General features: G+C 36.4%; 1 protein-coding gene across 49 annotated transcripts in view; it reads left to right on the top strand.

Annotated features, from left to right (window-relative positions):
* Positions 1-15,115, top strand: part of ptprc (protein tyrosine phosphatase receptor type C) — a 33,745-nt gene extending 18,630 nt beyond the window's left edge. For 47 of the 49 annotated variants that reach the window (XM_053682970.1, XM_053682972.1, XM_053682973.1 and 44 more), the window contains 23 exons: positions 1,403-1,525; positions 1,622-1,642; positions 1,749-1,880; positions 3,109-3,320; positions 3,445-3,508; positions 3,641-3,749; positions 3,893-3,930; positions 4,020-4,120; positions 5,698-5,788; positions 5,905-5,969; positions 6,066-6,102; positions 6,211-6,308; positions 7,513-7,638; positions 7,822-7,979; positions 8,080-8,215; positions 10,709-10,855; positions 11,515-11,602; positions 11,921-12,054; positions 12,149-12,283; positions 12,376-12,498; positions 12,628-12,788; positions 12,961-13,096; positions 13,676-14,910. In XM_053682970.1, the coding sequence (XP_053538945.1) occupies positions 1,403-1,525; positions 1,622-1,642; positions 1,749-1,880; positions 3,109-3,320; positions 3,445-3,508; positions 3,641-3,749; positions 3,893-3,930; positions 4,020-4,120; positions 5,698-5,788; positions 5,905-5,969; positions 6,066-6,102; positions 6,211-6,308; positions 7,513-7,638; positions 7,822-7,979; positions 8,080-8,215; positions 10,709-10,855; positions 11,515-11,602; positions 11,921-12,054; positions 12,149-12,283; positions 12,376-12,498; positions 12,628-12,788; positions 12,961-13,096; positions 13,676-14,014 (2,774 nt within the window). In that variant the 3' untranslated portion in view covers positions 14,015-14,910. 49 annotated transcript variants of the gene reach the window in all.
* Positions 15,116-17,932: the final 2,817 nt, after the last annotated feature.

Consider the following 17,932-nt stretch of genomic DNA (forward strand, 5'->3'; position numbering starts at 1 on the left):
TCACATGATCCCTCAAATGCCAAAATGGTAATCATAGCTAATGAGAGGGTAAAGGGTAAGAAAAAAAATCTAAATGTCTTTGGAGTAGCCTGAGGAAACCCTCCCTGAGAGGCACAGGGAGAACCTGTATGCTCTGTTCACACAGGGCAGAGGTGGGAATTGATCCCCAAACCCTGGAGTTGAGAGGCAAACTTGCTAACTACTAAACTAACATGCCCCCCCCCCCCCCCCCCCAAAAAAAAAAAAAAAAAAGTATAATGGAATGAAAATAAAAATAACATTCTACACATTTCAACTACTTTCTAAATGTTCAAGGAAAGGGCCCCAAATATATATATATTTTTTATGTCTGTAAAAAATAAAATATAATATTAAAACATATTCTCTCCAGTCATAGGGAAAGGCCCATCTCACTAAGCCAGTCCTAAAACCTAGGAGAAGCTGTATAGTTGCAGCCCAGAATGATTCTCTTGGCTACAACCATGCCAAAGATTAAAGACATAAAGACAGTAGGCTCAAAGGGCATATGAGAGAGTCAGTGTGGCAGTCAAGCAGCCAAGAAGGGCAAATTTAATATTAGGACCAATCTCCATATCATACACCAAAGAGTACCAGCAAAATATATCCTCCAGAAATTAAATATGATTGGGAACACCCAAAACATATGACATAACAGTCCCCTCAGAACACAAGCATCGAGCAGAGTGGAGAAATTTTCTGAATCTTCTCTTTACATCAATGCAAACTGCATAACATAAACTGTATAAGCGGAAGCCTTGCATTAGTAGAACATGTAATGTAATGTAATCCTCTTGGAAATACGATGGGCCTTGTAGCCCCGAACAAAAGGCAAGATAACTGAGTTCAGTAATTTATAATGGGAAGTAAACATATGGGTAAATTATGAAAAAGATCAAGAAAATTGGGAAGGGAAACCATTTTATCGCACTGACATGCGTAATCAGGGACAGTGGAAGAATCCGCAATTTCTCAATACAAATGTTCAGTTTATTAATGGCTTCAGTAAAGTTAAAATTCAAACAAGTCCTTAGGGTCCTTGGGAATGGTTACTCCAAGGTAAGTAAAGTGTTGATGGGAAATTTTATATGGGACAGAGATTAGAAATCTTGCATCTCAAGAGAACAAAAATGCTCCTTTCCCAATTAATTGAAAAACCAGAAAAGGTACCAAAGTGTTTTATCAACTCCAATAGAGCATGTCGTGACATGGTACATTCAGATATGTACAAAAACAAGTCATCAGCATGTAATGACAACATATTTTCTGTCCTGCACAAAGCCTGTCTGATCAGAATGGATTAAAGAAGCAACATGTTTCACTCACTATTATTTAATCTAGAGAGGTTTAAAAAAAATGCAGCTAACTACTCTCTCTGTTATAGATATAGTGAATGAGCCCAGTCTCTCTGTAAGTCATAATAGCATTCATGCATCCTGGCAATTGGATAGCAAGAAGTGTCCATCGATTACCACAGACTTCACCTGGAAAGTAACGTGTAAAAATGGTAGGAAAACATTCTCTTATATAGTAAAGTTAGAAGAATCATGCAAGATCTCTCTTTTTTAATCTTAGAAATCTTTGTGTTTCTATTTCATTCCAGGTTCCACCAGCTCTTTAAAAGGTTTGTCCCTGTGCTTTACAGATGCGTCCTCTTCATTTCAAATGTTCTTCTGTCTTTTTAAACATTATTCAACAGTTATACTTCATTATGAGTTTTATCATTTCAGAGCACTGTACCAAGAACCCCTGTAAATTTTCTAATTTGAATTTTTTTACGGAATATACTTGTGAGTTTGAAGCATCTTATGAAAACAAACCATTTAACACCACTACCAATACTACAAAAACCTGGCCTGGACGTAAGTACTGCACACGATTTTTTAGTTTTCATGTCTGATGGTGTTAGTAATGCATAATAACTAACCATGACCACTAATCCCAAGTGTTGATCTGATACATAATCATTGCAATATTTGTTTATTTGTTGAGAAAAGATGTACAGTTCCAAGTCCCATGAACCTTGTCCTCCTTTCTTTCTCCCACTCTTTCTCTTTTGATCAAACCCCAATTAAGCCATTATCTATTCTCACTACATCTTAAAACTGTTGTTGTTGTCTTATTTATTTCTTCTTTGTCATGGTCCAGCTCCTTATTTATTTGTAGACACAGCAGAATTGGATCTTTAACCAGTAGGAAGTCGTGTCTACATAGACAATAGTAGCAAATTCAAGCCACAACTAATTAAAACCAAACTGATCACAACATGATGCAAAAACCACCACAAATTATAGGCACAAATTTCTGCTATAAGACTGAAGCATAAGCTTAAGGTTTAATTATTGTTAAAGTTTCATAAATTCTAATATTTCTCTTCTTTCTTTTATAGAACCTACGTTAAAAGAAAGCAAAATAACAGCAACACATTCAAGCTAAACTGATCATAATATGATGGCAGAGCCACCACAATGACCACAAAATGGTTGTTTAATAAATTCAAAAATGTATATTTATTTATATAATAATAAAGATATAAATAAGTTATTATTGGTGACCTGTATTATTGTGTCACTGGTATTTCAAAAATAGAAGAAAAAATAAATAAATAAATAAAACCCTGCACATATAGATTATATGGAAACAGACACAGACATCAGATCTTGTCTGAGAAAAGGAAAGCAGAATTGATGTCTTTGGAAAGCAAGATCCATCATGACGTGGTGATCAGTTCAGCTTGAACGGTCCATGACTTCTCTCTGTAACTGCAACCACCTGCTGGTTAATGATCCTCACCTCTCGGCATTATGTTGTTTAGTGTTTCAGTATGTTTGATTCAGTTTATGAAAGGTTATACAGTATATACCATTAATCTATGAGCACTGTATAACAACTAATAAAACAAACACGGACATGTTCATGTATAACATCTAAGACATAAACGTGTGATGTAGGCGTATTCTTCATGCACATATTACGAATGCAAATTACTGGTATAAGACTGAAGCATAAACAATGTCATAGCTCCTTCAAAACTAAGCAATTTAATTGAAAATCATGTAATTTCTTAAATTTTTCTTCTTTCTCTCATAGGACCTTTCGCAAAAACTCAAACAAAAAAAGATGAAAGCCATAATGCTTTCAAAGTGAGCTGTTCAATCGACAATTGGAATGGAATTCCGGGAAAGATCTTCGCAGAGCTCTACATTAATGATCATCTGGAAGACAATAAAACAGACTGTAATGGAATGAGTTGTGATTTTCATTTCACAAACCTCTACTACTTAACAAAATATAAAATTAAGGTACTGACATTTGATCACACTTAACTGACTTTCATTTTGCAGTTTATAAAGTGATTAGTCAGTGCTAACTTTGGGAACCACTGCATTATTTTGATAGTGGACTTCACACTGTATTTTTACTCAGGTGTATGCCCAAAATGGTAATGGGAACAGAACAGTTATCCTTGATGTGGATCATTCCACTAAATGTAAGACCCACTTTTACCTCCTTTGCCCTAATTCAGATGTCCTCATATTTTATGTTCCTCTAATATCCATATAATAATAATAATAATAATATATTAATAACCAGTCTAAAACTAATATGTGGTGTGTTTCAGACAATGACAAAGCCGTTATTGGATTCCTGGCCTTTCTCATTGTACTCACATCTGTTGCACTGCTGTTTGTCCTCTACAAAATCTATCTTTTAAAGAGAGAGAAGTCAAGGTCTGTGTCACAGATGATGTTTCCTGAACCCTCTCTTGTGTGGCTTTAATTGATTTGTTTTATTTTATTTTATTTTATTTTATTAAATAAAATGTGCTGATTTTAAAAATCAGTTTCATAAATGCTGTTTTTATTTTGCACAGCAGGAACGACCAAGAACTGGATGACCTTCTTCCTACAAGTATGTAATAACTAATCTCTCACCATTTTTCTGGTTGGAATATCTATATTGTTGTGGACCTTTTTTGATAATGTTCTCCTCCTGGTAAGATGCACTGCTCCGGGTGGAACCCATGAGTGCTGAAGCTCTGCTGGAGGCCTACAAGAAGAAGAGGGCTGACGAGGGACGTCTGTTCATGGAGGAATTTCAGGTTACTCTCAGCTATTTTCATTTGGATCCACGTGCATGTAGACCGAGTATCTCAGCTGCCTCAGTAATATTAAACAGCAAAATCTGAGGAAGAAGGGGTAGAGCTAGAGGTATACCTACATCATGTGGGTTGACCTGACATGGAGTCACAACAATAATGAAAGTCAACCAATAATGCAATTACCATGACACTGGAGTGCTTAAATCTATACACCAGTGGCCTTTTCTATCAGACATGCAGCGTGATTAAAAACTACAGTATGCACAGAATGGCAAGGATATGATTTATAGCTAGAAACATGGTAAAATACAATGCTAATGCTACATTTTGCAGTGTATACGCATAATCTAAACAGAACACGAGTGCTAGTTGTGTATGTAACTGTGTCTTCCTGAGGATCCCTGGATCACAGCCAGAGGTGGTGAGAATCACATAGATACCTTCTTATATGTGTACACACGCCAAGACCTTCCAACCTATTGAAACATGACAATTTTTTTACATAAATACCAGTCACATGGCCATCAGAACCCACTCACCAAATTCTGACAGATTCCCAGTTATCTGTGGTTCACCACAGTCACATACGTAGCTAGTTTTGTACTTCTAGATAAGTAATCAACTCAGTAAAGTATGCTACAATGTCATGACTGCTGCACTGATGCCACTGGGAAACCGCATTTATACAAAATGAACTATTAGTAACCATCATTACCAAAATGCACTGAAATAAGCTGTTTAGAGTAATATTATACATTTTGACAAAGCTTTCCTGTAATTTGGTCACACTGAGTTGGTAAATCTAATTGTAAGTGATGTATATGATTTATTACTGTAACTAAAAAGTCCTGAATTAATTAGTCTTACATATAAATACTGACGTCCACATTCACAAATTCTCAAGAAGACTTACCAGATCAGAACTTCATCAGTACTAGGATACTAGTCTTGGTTTTACTTTTACATGTATACTTAGGTGTTTTTTTTTTTTTAGATTAAATTTTTTTTTTGCAAAGTCAGTACTGTTCTTGGACTGAGTTTCCCAAAAGCATCGCAGCACAAAGATCATCGTTAAATGGTCGAGCAAGCATCACATTGTACACTCTCTCTCTCTCTTTCTCCCAGTTAAAATGATGTTAACTTTGTGATGCTTTTGAGAAACTCAGCCCTGGTCTTAATGCACAGTAATGCATAAATATGTAAAATAATAATAATAATAATAATAATAAGAAGAAGAAGAAGAAGAAGAAGAAGAAGAGGAAGAATATTCCTATAATATTATTATTATTCCATCACCAAAAAATTATGACGGAATTTGACAAGATCAGTTTTAATCTTTAAATAAGAAACTATAATAACATTGTGCACTCTTACCCCAGAATGCACCCGAATTTTCAATAGTAGTAAGTAGTGTGATTTATCTATTATTTTTTTAAAAAGCAGAACACCCCCCCCACAGATTGCATGAATTTCAGACCATTAATATGTGGTGAGACACTCTGTCCTAAATGCTTAACCAGAGATGATTTTGTTCTAATTTGAAAGCTGACTATACGTTGCTTGTTTGCTTTGCGTAGAGTGTTCCACGTATCTTCTCCAATTACTCAGTCAGAGAGGCCAAAAAACCAGAAAACCAACCCAAGAATCGCTATGTTGACATTCTTCCCTGTAAGTTTATCATGGAGCAAATACAAATCAAAATCTAAGCTTCCATTAATTAAATTTTTAAAATTTGATTTATTTCCTCCCCGTAAATTAACCCCTGACTGCGTGTCTACTTTCAGATGATTATAATCGTGTTACTCTCTCTCATGGAGGAACAGATTATATCAACGCCAGTTTTATCGAGGTAGGAGTAGTTCCTCTGAAAGTTTCAAAATCAGCTGATCATTATTCATTCCGCTGTACTTGAAAAGGTCAATAACCTTTACATTTCTTCATTCAGGGTTACAAGGAGTCCAACAAATACATTGCAGCCCAAGGTAAATGTTGCTTTTTTGACTCAAAACACCATCAGAAATAATCTTTCCTGTTGTTGCTAATGAGGACTGTAATTTTTATTTTTTTATTTATTTATTTATTTTCCAAAGGACCCAAGGAAGAGACAGTTGGAGATTTCTGGGCAATGATCTGGGAGCAAAAGACTTCGATTATTGTCATGGTAACCCGTTGTGAAGAAGGAAACAAGGTATAGCTAATCATGATGTATTAATATATCAGTAAACCTGTGATCTTCTATACGGGGTAGTCATTTCCATGAGTGGAGAGCTTTCTGACCAGAACCTAAAAATGTGTTAGATCGGGACTTAAATGGAAAATTGTTCTGCCATCATGCTAGAAGTGATGCTCGATGCTGGCATTTTTAAACATTTAAACACTTACTTTTCCCTTCCCAGTCAGTTCACCTTGTAGTTTGTCAGCAGTGACAATGAGCCAATTCAATTCAGTTTTATTTGTATAGCACTTTTAATACTTTTTGGACATTGTCACAAAACATATAAATTCCAGATTTAATGAGCAGGCCAGAGGTGAAGGTGGCAAAGAAAAACTCCCTGAGACAATTTAGAGAAACCTTGAGAGGAATCAGACTCAGAAAGAAACCCATCCTCATCTGGGTGACACCAAATAGTGCGATTATAAATAATTCCCTTCTATAACTGTGTACTATATAGACAAAATTGCAATTGTGTAACCAGGAACCTATCAGCTTATGAGCAACTTCTGAATTCATTATAGTTTTTAACTTAAAGTCTATTATATTGAACTGAAGTTATTAACTGTTCAGTGATGGAGACTTGATAGAGTGCAAAACTGTTCTTAGCAATTGCAGTCCTAAGGCTATCCAAGAAAACACATCTACAGCCATCTTTATGGTTTCTGTGTGGTACCATCCGCAGTAGTCTCAGAGGAAATAATCTACCACTTCCATTTCAATACACGCTACCTTCTGTGCTTAAATATACCACTTAATCAGATGAGTATCTTGTCAACAATGATTACTTTCTACTGAAGTGTGAAGTTGAGGGTAACTGACAAATTGCGCAAGAGATAGGAAGATAGGCACCTCAGTGTAAGTTCCTTCTGCTTTAGCTTGTGGGGGTTGTAGTGAGTTTAAAAGGTCAAGCTTCTCTACTCCAGGTCAGAAGGTCAGACTTCTCTATCGTATGGATGGAGGTTTGTCCTCCATCCAATAGGATTTGCTTGATACATGTTTAGTGGGAGCCGAACAGGGTGTATTCTTTGTAAGGTGCCAAAACTAAGAACAAAACTCTTCCACCAGGGCAAAGTCTCTTGTGTTCAGGATTGAACCTGACATGGTGGACCTAGTCACTCACGCTGTCCTTTATTTATTTCTAAAAATTTCATTAATCGTTTTTTTTTTGTCTTCTCAGAACAAATGCGCTCAGTACTGGCCATCAATGGACAGAGAAACAGAGATTTTTGAGGATTTGGTTGTGAAAATCAAGGGAGAGGAAAACTGCCCGGATTACATAATTCGCCACCTGACAATGATGAATGTAAGCAATTTCAAACTTGTTTTCATTTACATTACTAATATGAATTAGGAGACTTAGTCCACATTTACTCTATAACCTGTACCAAAATATAATGCTTCACTTTTTGGACTTGTTTAGATATATTCTTTATGGTTCAAGCACACAAAAGTCGGTTAATGAGTCGTAATGTTTCCTCCTTTTTAGCGGAAAGAGAAGGCAGCAGAAAGAGAAGTCACGCACATCCAGTTCACGAGCTGGCCTGACCATGGTGTCCCCTCTGATCCTGGCCTGCTCCTTAAACTCCGCCGCAGAGTCAATTCCTTTAAAAACTTCTTCAGTGGTCCCATCGTCATTCACTGCAGGTACTATAGAAAGCAGTTTTTACATTTGATTGCAAACGAGTACATTTTTGCAAACGAGTACATTTAAAGCTGAACTCAAATGGATCTTTATTCCGTGCAGCGCTGGAGTTGGACGCACAGGGACCTACATCGGCATCGATGCCATGATTGAGAGTCTGGAGGCAGAAGGACGTGTGGACATTTATGGATATGTGGTCAAACTTCGCCGTCAAAGATGCCTCATGGTCCAAGTTGAGGTGAGACACATAGCATATCAAAGCATCCTGCCACTTTCTGTCTTCATTTTCTTCTTTATAGACATTATAGGGATTAGTACAGTAATAATGATTGCAAAACAGTTCAATAATAAGTCTATTAATCATTAACTAATTACATACAATTTGCAAATGAGTATCATAGACATCAACCAGCTGTTAAGCAGTAATTCATTCCTATTAATTCATAGTCACTTAATGCTTAAAAATTGCTTAATTAATATAGAAAAATAATAATAATAGTTATCATAACTATCAATACTCAGTAGTAAATAAATCAATTTATTTAGTTTTTAATTTATTTTATTAACTGTTTACCCAAGCTAAATGCTGTGTTAATAAATGTGTATTAATGCACCCTTAAGAATATATATTTTTAAAAAACCTATAAAATAGTAACACACAAAATGTCAGTTATCATTATATCATTATATATCATTATATATATTATTGATGTGTATGATAAGTTGTTTCTTAAAGCAGATTTTGCAGAAATTAAAAGAATTACGTAACAATTAACTAGACCTTTTAATGGTACAGTATCAACTAACATTTGTAAACAGTTATGATCATCTAACTTATGAATTCTTTGTGCTTTAACAATTGGGCACATTCTGTGGTCTTCCTGCCTTTCGTTCAGTACATTCAGTACAACTGAATGCTCATTCAGTTGACTTTTTTATTTTATTTTGACTCATTTATTACTGTTTATTACTGCACTTTATAGTATTTTTTAAAATGTAGAACATTTAATTTCTGTATTTTTGAAGTTATCTTTGCTGTACCTATATATACAGTGCCCTCCACTAATATTGGCCACCTTGGTAAATATGAGCAAAGAAGGCTGTGAAAAATGTATCTTTTGTTCAAAAAATATCATAAAAATTCTCTGCTCTCATGGATATCAAACAATTGCAAACAAAACACAGGTTTATAATATATATATATATCTTTGTTAAATATAGGTGATCAACAATTATTGGCACCCTTTTAGTCAATACTTTGCGCTACCTCCCTTTGCCAAGATAACATCTCTGAGTCTTCTCCTATAACGCCTGATGAGGTTGGAGAATACATGGCGAGGGATCTGAGACCGTTCCTCCATACAGAATCTCTCCAGATCCTTCACATTTCGAGGTCCACGCTGGTGGACTCTCCTCTTCAGTTCACCCCACAGGTTTTCTATATGTTTCCAGTCAGGGGACTGGGATGGCCAGGGCAGGACCTTGATTTTGTGGTCAGTAAACCATTTTTGTGTTGATTTTGATGTATGTTTTGGATCATTGTCCTGCTGGAAGATCCGACCACGGCCCATTTGAAGGTTTCTGGCAGAGGCAGTCAGGTTTTTATTTAGTATCTGCTAATATTTGATGGAGTCCATGAGGCCATGTATCCTAACAAAATGTCCAGATCCTCTGGCAGAAAAACAGCCCCAAAACATTAAAGATCCACCTCCATATTTAACAGTGGGCATGAGGTACTTTTCCATATGGCTACCTCTCTGTGTGCTCCAAAACCACCTCTGTGTTTATTACCAAAAAGCTCTATTTTGGTTTCATCTGACTGTAGAACCCGATCCCATTTGAAGTTCCAGTAGTGTCGGCACACTGAAGATGCTCGAGTTTGTTTTTGGATGAGAGTAGAGGCTTTTTTCTTGAAACCCTTCCAAACAACTTGTGGTGATGGAGGTGACTTCGGATTGTAGTTTTGGAGACTTTCTGACCCCAAGACGCAACTAATTTCTGCAATTCTCCAGCTGTGATCTTTGGAAATTTTTTGGCTACTCGAACCGTCCTCTTCACAGTGCGTTGAGACGATATAGACACACGTCCAATTCCAGGTCGATTCATAACATTTCCAGTTGACTGGAACTTCCTAATTATTGCCATCATGGCGGAAATGGGCATTTTCAATGCTTGTGCTATTTTCTTATAACCTCTTCCCATTTTGTGAAGCTCAACAACCTTTTGCTGCACATCACAGCTATATTCCTCACTCTTACCCATTGTTATAAATGACTAAGGGAATTTGACCTATGTGTTACCTCACATATATACCCCTGTGCAACAGGAAGTCATGAATGAACAATTTCCTCATATGAATTCATATGAGTGCCAGTAATTGTTGCACACTTATATTTAATAAAGATTTGATAAACCTGTGTTGTATTTGCAATTGTTTGATATCCATGAGAGCAGAGTGTTTTTTTTTTTTTTTTTTAACTTTTTAAACAAAATATCATGAGCTTAAACAATAACGACAATTCAATTCTTCACAGCCTTCTTTGCTCATATTTACCAAGGGTGCCAATAGTTGTGGAGGGCACTGTATGTATACATATAAATATAATATTATATATGTTTGTTTTTTTTAAAATAAAGAACGAACTCGTTCCTTTACTTGTATAATATCATACAAGTGATCGTACAGATCACAAATGTACCCTGATCTAAATGGAAGTGTAATGTATCCCAGGCCCAGTATGTGCTCATCCACATGGCGCTGATCGAGTACAGTCAGTTTGGCGAGACAGAAATGTCACTCGCAGATTTCCACTCAGAGGTCAATACACTCAGACAGAAGGAGGGAAATGAGACATCTTTAATGGACCTGGAGTTTCAGGTGGGTGCTTCCTCTTTTAAATATTTTTTTATTATCCTACTGATAATGTCCATTTGTCCATTACTGACTGGAAAGTTTGTCAGAAAGCCACTGCTGCGTAAACACACGCTGCCTCTTCGTTAAATACATTATAACCTACTCGGCTTTATCATTGTACTGTATTCTAACTTACTTTAATTGGCTTTGGGCAATTATTTGGCAAATAAACGAATGTAAATGCAAAACCTCTTGTTTAAAATGCATACACTGCAACGTGTAAAAAGAGTAATTGAAAATAGCTGGCTTTCATTCATACACAATGTATATTTGTTTTGTTTTTTTACATGTAAAATTTACATGTAAATGTGACTTCAATTCTTAGAAAGTACACTTATTTTCCATTCGCTTTTAAAATAATGCTTTTAAAGGGTCTGTATATTAACTACATCTTTCTCAATTTATGTACTTTTTCTCTGTGTCATGGTGCTTTTCTTCCTGACATTTATGAATGACAAAGCAGAGTTATACGCATTCTTTACAAGTGTGATACATCAGTGGTGTCTATTATGAAATAAATACCGTATTAAGCACGTTTACGCTGACGTTTGCGTTAATGGTGCGTTAACACGACTCAACCCCTAGCACATTATAACATTTTGTTGTTGTGGGTTTTTATGCAGAAACTTCCAAAATTCAGAAACTACAGGGCGTCCAACACGGCGCGGACTGAGGAGAATAATAAGAAAAACCGCTCGTCTATCGTGCCATGTGAGCATCAAGCTTTGTTTTTACTCACTTTTAGTGACATTTCAGAGTTGTTGTTTTTAAAATCAGATTTCATCATGTAATTTGTACTTAATGATTGATCTATTCACAATGTGTTGGAACTGTTTATATATATATATATATATATATATATATATATATATATATATATATATATATATATATATATATATATATACTTTTTTTTTTTTTTTAAAAGAAGCTGAGTTGTGTTGTACAAAGTGAAATATTTTTAGCCTCAACTAATGTCTGTATGTCTTTGGTCTTTAACACCCCCCCCCCCCCCCCCCCCCTTTTTAGATGACTTCAACAGAGTCCCAATTAAAGTGGACGACGAAGCCAGTCATGACAGCGAGGCTGAAGATGAGGACGAATATTCCTCAGACGAAGAAGATGAAGTCCCCACCAAATATATTAATGCCTCATATGTGGATGTAAATGTTTCCTTTATACAAAGCTTAAAAGCTGTTCAATTAAATGAATATTTTAATGCACGGTCAAATTATTATTACATCTGCCGTCCTCTAGGGATACTGGTGCCCAAGTAGCTTCATTGTTGCTCAGGGACCTATGCCTGACACAGTTGCTGACTTTCTGCACATGCTTTACCAGAAGAAGGTTAAAACTGTGTTCATGCTCTCTGATTGCATTGAGAATGACCAGGTGAGTCTCTCCACATCTAAGCGGTTTCATTAAATAGGTTTCAAAAAGATACCACTCTTACGACTTCTTGCTGTTATGTGTCAATCTGCCAGGAGATGTGCGCCCAGTATTGGGATGATGAGAAGAAAACATTTGGGGAGATGGTGGTGGAGGTCAAGGAGACTGAAAACTTCCCTACATACATCAGACGGTGCCTAGAAATACAGCACACAAAGGTGCACAGCTTTTCTGTTGTTCATTATTATATTGACTGTTAGACTCAGATGCCCGTATTTCAATACAGTGCAACTATCTATGTATGTAAGATATAGTCATGCACTCAGATTTGCTCATCACTCCTGCAGAGGAAAGACAGCCAAACATTGCAGCAGTACCACTTCCTGAAATGGGTGGGTCATGAGATCCCACCCAAGCCTCTCGACTTGGTTGACATGATGAAGAGTGCCAGACAGAGCGGTGTTAACAGCAGCAAAAACAACAATTTGCCCATTGTAGTCCACTGCAAGTGAGTTTAAATTGTTTAACACACAATGCGACACACTGCTTGCTGATGCCTTCGAACCCTTATTGAGTCCACACAGTTTTTGGGAGTTTGCATATCATTGAATAGAGCATATACAGAAATGTTTATTTAATATAGACTGTATTTACATGCACATGATTGTTTCCTCTACCAGTGATGGCTCCTCACGTTCTGGAATCTTCTGCGCCTTGTGGAAGCTTCTGGACAGTGCGGACACAGAGAAACTGGTGGACATCTTCCAGGTGGCCAAGGACTTACGCAAGGCTCGTCTAGGGATGATCAACACCCTCGTGAGTTTTTAAACTTCATATCCAGGCAAAAACCTCGTAACTTGGTGCACTGTACAGAAAAACAAAATGATATATTTAGACAAATATTTGGACAAATACAAGTCTATCATGACATCATAGCATAAAATAAATAAAGAAAGAAAAACCCCATGCAGTCTTATTTATTTATAATAATCTATCAGATTAAAACAATTCCAATAAATCTTGGTAATAAATATTCTTAAATCATGACAGTAATTCCAGCAACAATTCAACTTTACCTTTAGCTGCTTCATCCATAACGAGAGATAACATTCAGCAGGATTAGCAACCTTTGGAGTCGTTATTTAGAAATTTTCACAAACTTTTGTACAGTTCTTTACAGATTGTGATATTAAATCTGTATTAAAATGCACATTTTAAAATGACGTACATTTTAAAATCTGAAATAACTGCATAGAACAGTAGTAATAGCTATGGACTAGTTTTACAAAAGACCAAAAAGATTTGTGTTATTCTCTCCTAACACACCCATTTTAAAGTCCTTTAACAGGCTTTAAATGTGATGTAATGTATGTATGTTGTCCTTCATTAAAACAGGAGCAGTACGAGTTCCTGTATGCCGCCCTGGAGGCAGCGTACCCCGTGCAGAACGGCGAGGTGAAGAAGCCCAGTGAAGCCCCTGCTGACTCAGTGCAGATTATTAACGAATCAACAGCACTGATCCCAACGAATCCCAGCACAGACGCTGAGCACCAAGAGAGCACCAAAGAGAAACCAAGCGAAGAGAGCACCAAAGAGAAACCAAGCGAAGAGAGCACCAAGGAAGGCACTGACTCAACATCGCCTGAAGAGGGAGTCACTGAGTCCAGCAGCGAGCCAGAGAAAGCCCTCAGTGAAAACACCACTAATGGTCCCACTGCTACTGTAGAGGTTTAAACTGTTCAATTATAATTGCAGCTTGCTTTGTATTTGACTTTTTTTTCAATTTTTTTTTTATAAAATAAAAAACAAACAAAAACAAACAAAACAATCTTTAATTTAATGACTGCTTATTTGACACACTCTGGGTGACTGTAAAAATAAATGTTATAAGAGAAAAAGAGAAATAACTGTCTCTTTTTTTAACATTGAATTTTAGAGTTTTGTTGTATTCAACTACAGTGTTAATTTAATTAACCGAAAACATGGGGGAAAACTAATGACCAGCTCTGAATCTGTAAGAAACAACATCCCTCTGTTCTGAATCTGTGAGAAACAACAACCCATTGCTTTAGTGTTATACTATTATTATTATTATTATTATTATTATTATTATTATTATTATTATTATTATTATTATTTCAAACTGTACCTTTCTAGTGGTGTATTTTAGTGCAAGATGCTAAGACTTCTGGAGGACCAGTTATACGCAATTAGTCCTACATCTCAACACATTCTGTATTTAAATCCATCATACCACCTTGTCATGAATCTATGCTTGAAATTTCCAGAACTCCAAAAAAACCCTCCAGAATTAGCTTTTAGTCCTGTCTCTTTTTTTTCCTTTTTAAACTGCATGCATGAATGTAATGTAAATGGAAAGTTTGCTCATATTCACTGTATATCTATATATATCTAGAAGTATTTTGTTAAGAAATCTAAGTTATGAAGTGCCGAATGTATAAAAGGGCAAAGATATGTTATGCAAAGATTACTTTGCAGTACACTTTTGTCTTCAAACTATCTGATTGGTATTGATTTTTATTATTAGTTTAATATCTTATATAATTATGGCTATATCCTTTGTTGTTTTGTAATTGGAAAAATAATGAATAAAGGTTTTAAATATGTCACTATGTATTTTTATTTTTTTTTAAAGGTGGATTTTAAAGCAGATCAGCACCGTTAGCATGTAGGTGCCGCTTATGTGGGTTTGTAGGACACTCCAGATGCAGAACCTCACAATCTTGTTTCCCCAAAGTAAAAAAAAAAAAAAGAAGAAAGAACGAAGAATTCGATTTGGGGCTGTGACAACATCCTGTGCAGATGGGATCAAACATACAAAGTGTATAGTAAAGATTTTACTGTTTTAATATGAAGGCTGAATGTTTCATCTTACTTCACTAACAAACATGTTACTAGTTTGTCTTTATTAATAGTACATTCATAAATAAAGTATCTACCTATCATCCAATGGCACAGGTATCTATTACTGAAGTAAATACTTTTCGGAAATCAGGTCAACAACATTATTAGCGTTTAAAACTAAAGCTACCTAGCTAAATTTTACTGAAGAAGGTAGTGACAGCTAGTTAGCTAGGCATATAAGAAAACGAAAACAAATTCTGAAACAAAATTCTGTAATCTTACCATTTGGGAAATGGAAAACTTTTTGGATGCACCTCCAATACACCTTAAGATGTGTCACTAAATCATTAAAGTGGCAGCTGTGCATTGGATAACCTCTATAACGTACAGTGTACAGTGCAGTCTTCAACTGTCTACCTTTTCAATTATTTTGAGCTTCTGTTCTTTCCTTTTTCATGTTAAGACAATGGCAGATACCTTACTAAATAATGTCTGTAAAACTCAAATGCCACCTCATAAGTTTTAATTGTTTTATGAAGACCTAATGTACAGCTGGTAGACTTCACATAAAGTGTTACTATAAATGCGTAGGGCTTAACTCACACACCCACAATTTAAATGCAATATTGCCGAGCATGATTCAAGTGTGTTAGAGCAGGATGTAAACTACAATTTGTATTATTTTGGTCATTACAAGACCAGGACTTGAAAATAGATAAGTGTAATACAGGTAACATACACTGGGTGGCACATGAGGACTAGAAACAAAGGATAGATCATATTGGCTGTGAGTAAAACCACTGGATATGCTTGATTTCCCTTTCTCATTAATATTTCTGAACATTAAGCAGATTTTTCTGATTATAAGAATTCAAATAATTTGAATTCACTACAGATGTCTTTTCTGTAACTCATCCATATTATCATTGTAAAATATTTCAGAATATCAGTTTGGTCATATGTATATATAGAAATCCCTTCTGCTTTTTGAGGGGCAAGGTCTCTCCCCTCTCCTGAAGGAAGCGTCTTACTCTATTCCAGGGAAGTACCACGGCCTCGGATTTGGAAGTGCTGATTTTCATTCCAGCCACTTCACACTCAACATGTGTTGGAGTGCCACTTCAGATGGTGTCAAGCGAACAACATCTTTCACAAGTAACAAGTAATGTTATCTCTAACCCCCATAAGAAACACCTCTCAAACTTTACCTGCATTGAAAACCACAAATATGAGTGGAGACAAGACACAACCTTATTGGAGTCTGACACCCACCCACTGTTCTAAGGTCTGTATGGAACCCATATTGTTCATCCTGAATCTGAGACTCACTTCAGTACTCTGTCATAGTCTTGTCCCAGGAGACTGAGGGGTGTGCTTCTGTAATTGGAACACCCCCTGCTCTCCTTTATTTAAAAATAGGGAATTGTGCCAGTCCAAAAGTACTGCCTGAGATCTCCAAAAAAAAAGTTTAACCACACAACCTCAAGCTTGTCCAGGGCCTTCAACATCTCAGGCCAAATCGCATTCACCCCTGAAGCCTTGCAACTACTAAGGTTTCAAACGACCATAATAACATCAGCTACAGAGTTGGACTCCAAAGCACTAGAGATTTCTACAACTGCCACCTGGAGAGATGGCATTTATACTGGGTTAAGGAGGTCCTCAAAATGAACATGCTCAGCAGAGCTTGGTGACTTGGTCCATTTAGACTTAATGTCACAACCTCATTTGGTCACTTGGTATAAGGAACAAGTCCATTTTTGGAAGTGGGGCGTTAAATACTCTCACCAAAGCTTCTTTTAGAGACTCCCAGGAGACAACCAGGAAGCTCTCCTGGGTTTAACAGGTAAATCAGTCCAGCATGCTTGTGAAAGGAATCCAAGTCCAACTCCAACAGTTAAGATAAGATGAGCTTCGATAAGATACACATGAGTGGGGTGCCGCTGCGAGTGGCAGCACGTCACAGCATCTCTCTCTTCCTTTCCTACTTTGACTCTTTTTCTTTACTTTGCCAAACCTCCTTCCACCTCCTCAAATGTCCCCATTCGCAGCTCCAAGATGGCTGTCCCATTTCACACCTCCCTTCTCTGCAGGCCTTCCTGAGGCACCACAAGGTTGGGGCATGACAGTCACAGCCTGCCTCTTTTTACCAGCAGTCAACACAATGACAGAGAATGACATCACAACACCTTCCACACTCAGGAAGACAATGTGAACACCACCACCACCCCCTCCCCATAGAAGACATAAAATAGACATCCAATAAAATAAAAATCTAAAATCTTAGTTCTAGAGTGCTAATTTAATCAGTTAGTAAACACACTCTGACATGTGATGCTTATACACACAAGCTTCACTTACACAAAAAATATTAGGACTGACCCGGTGAATTTTTTGGGACTCTAATGGTACTATACTGCTCAAAGTAATGTATTACACATTACTAAAGATACAAAATTGTCAAATAATTGGTAACTTTATTATACATATACAAATTTTTATACATATAGAGATATGTAAGATTCTTCCTTCTAAGCTTCTATGGTTTCAGTATCAATGAACAAAGTATGCACTGTACGTAAAATGCCAGAGAAATGCAGGAAATTCCCTTTAATAAATCAAGTGTAATTCTCTGGAACGTCTGTGCCTTCAGAGACCACATTCAACTCCACCCAAGAATACAATTATCATATCATCTTTCTCTCCAGCCTTTGTGCGAGTGGTATTTGCAGTAGGTGTGGCCCAGTCATTCAGATACAGATACACATATCTCAGCGGTAATATACA

This window comes from Ictalurus punctatus, chromosome 10, assembly GCF_001660625.3.
Source record: "Ictalurus punctatus breed USDA103 chromosome 10, Coco_2.0, whole genome shotgun sequence".
Lineage (NCBI taxonomy): Eukaryota > Metazoa > Chordata > Actinopteri > Siluriformes > Ictaluridae > Ictalurus > Ictalurus punctatus.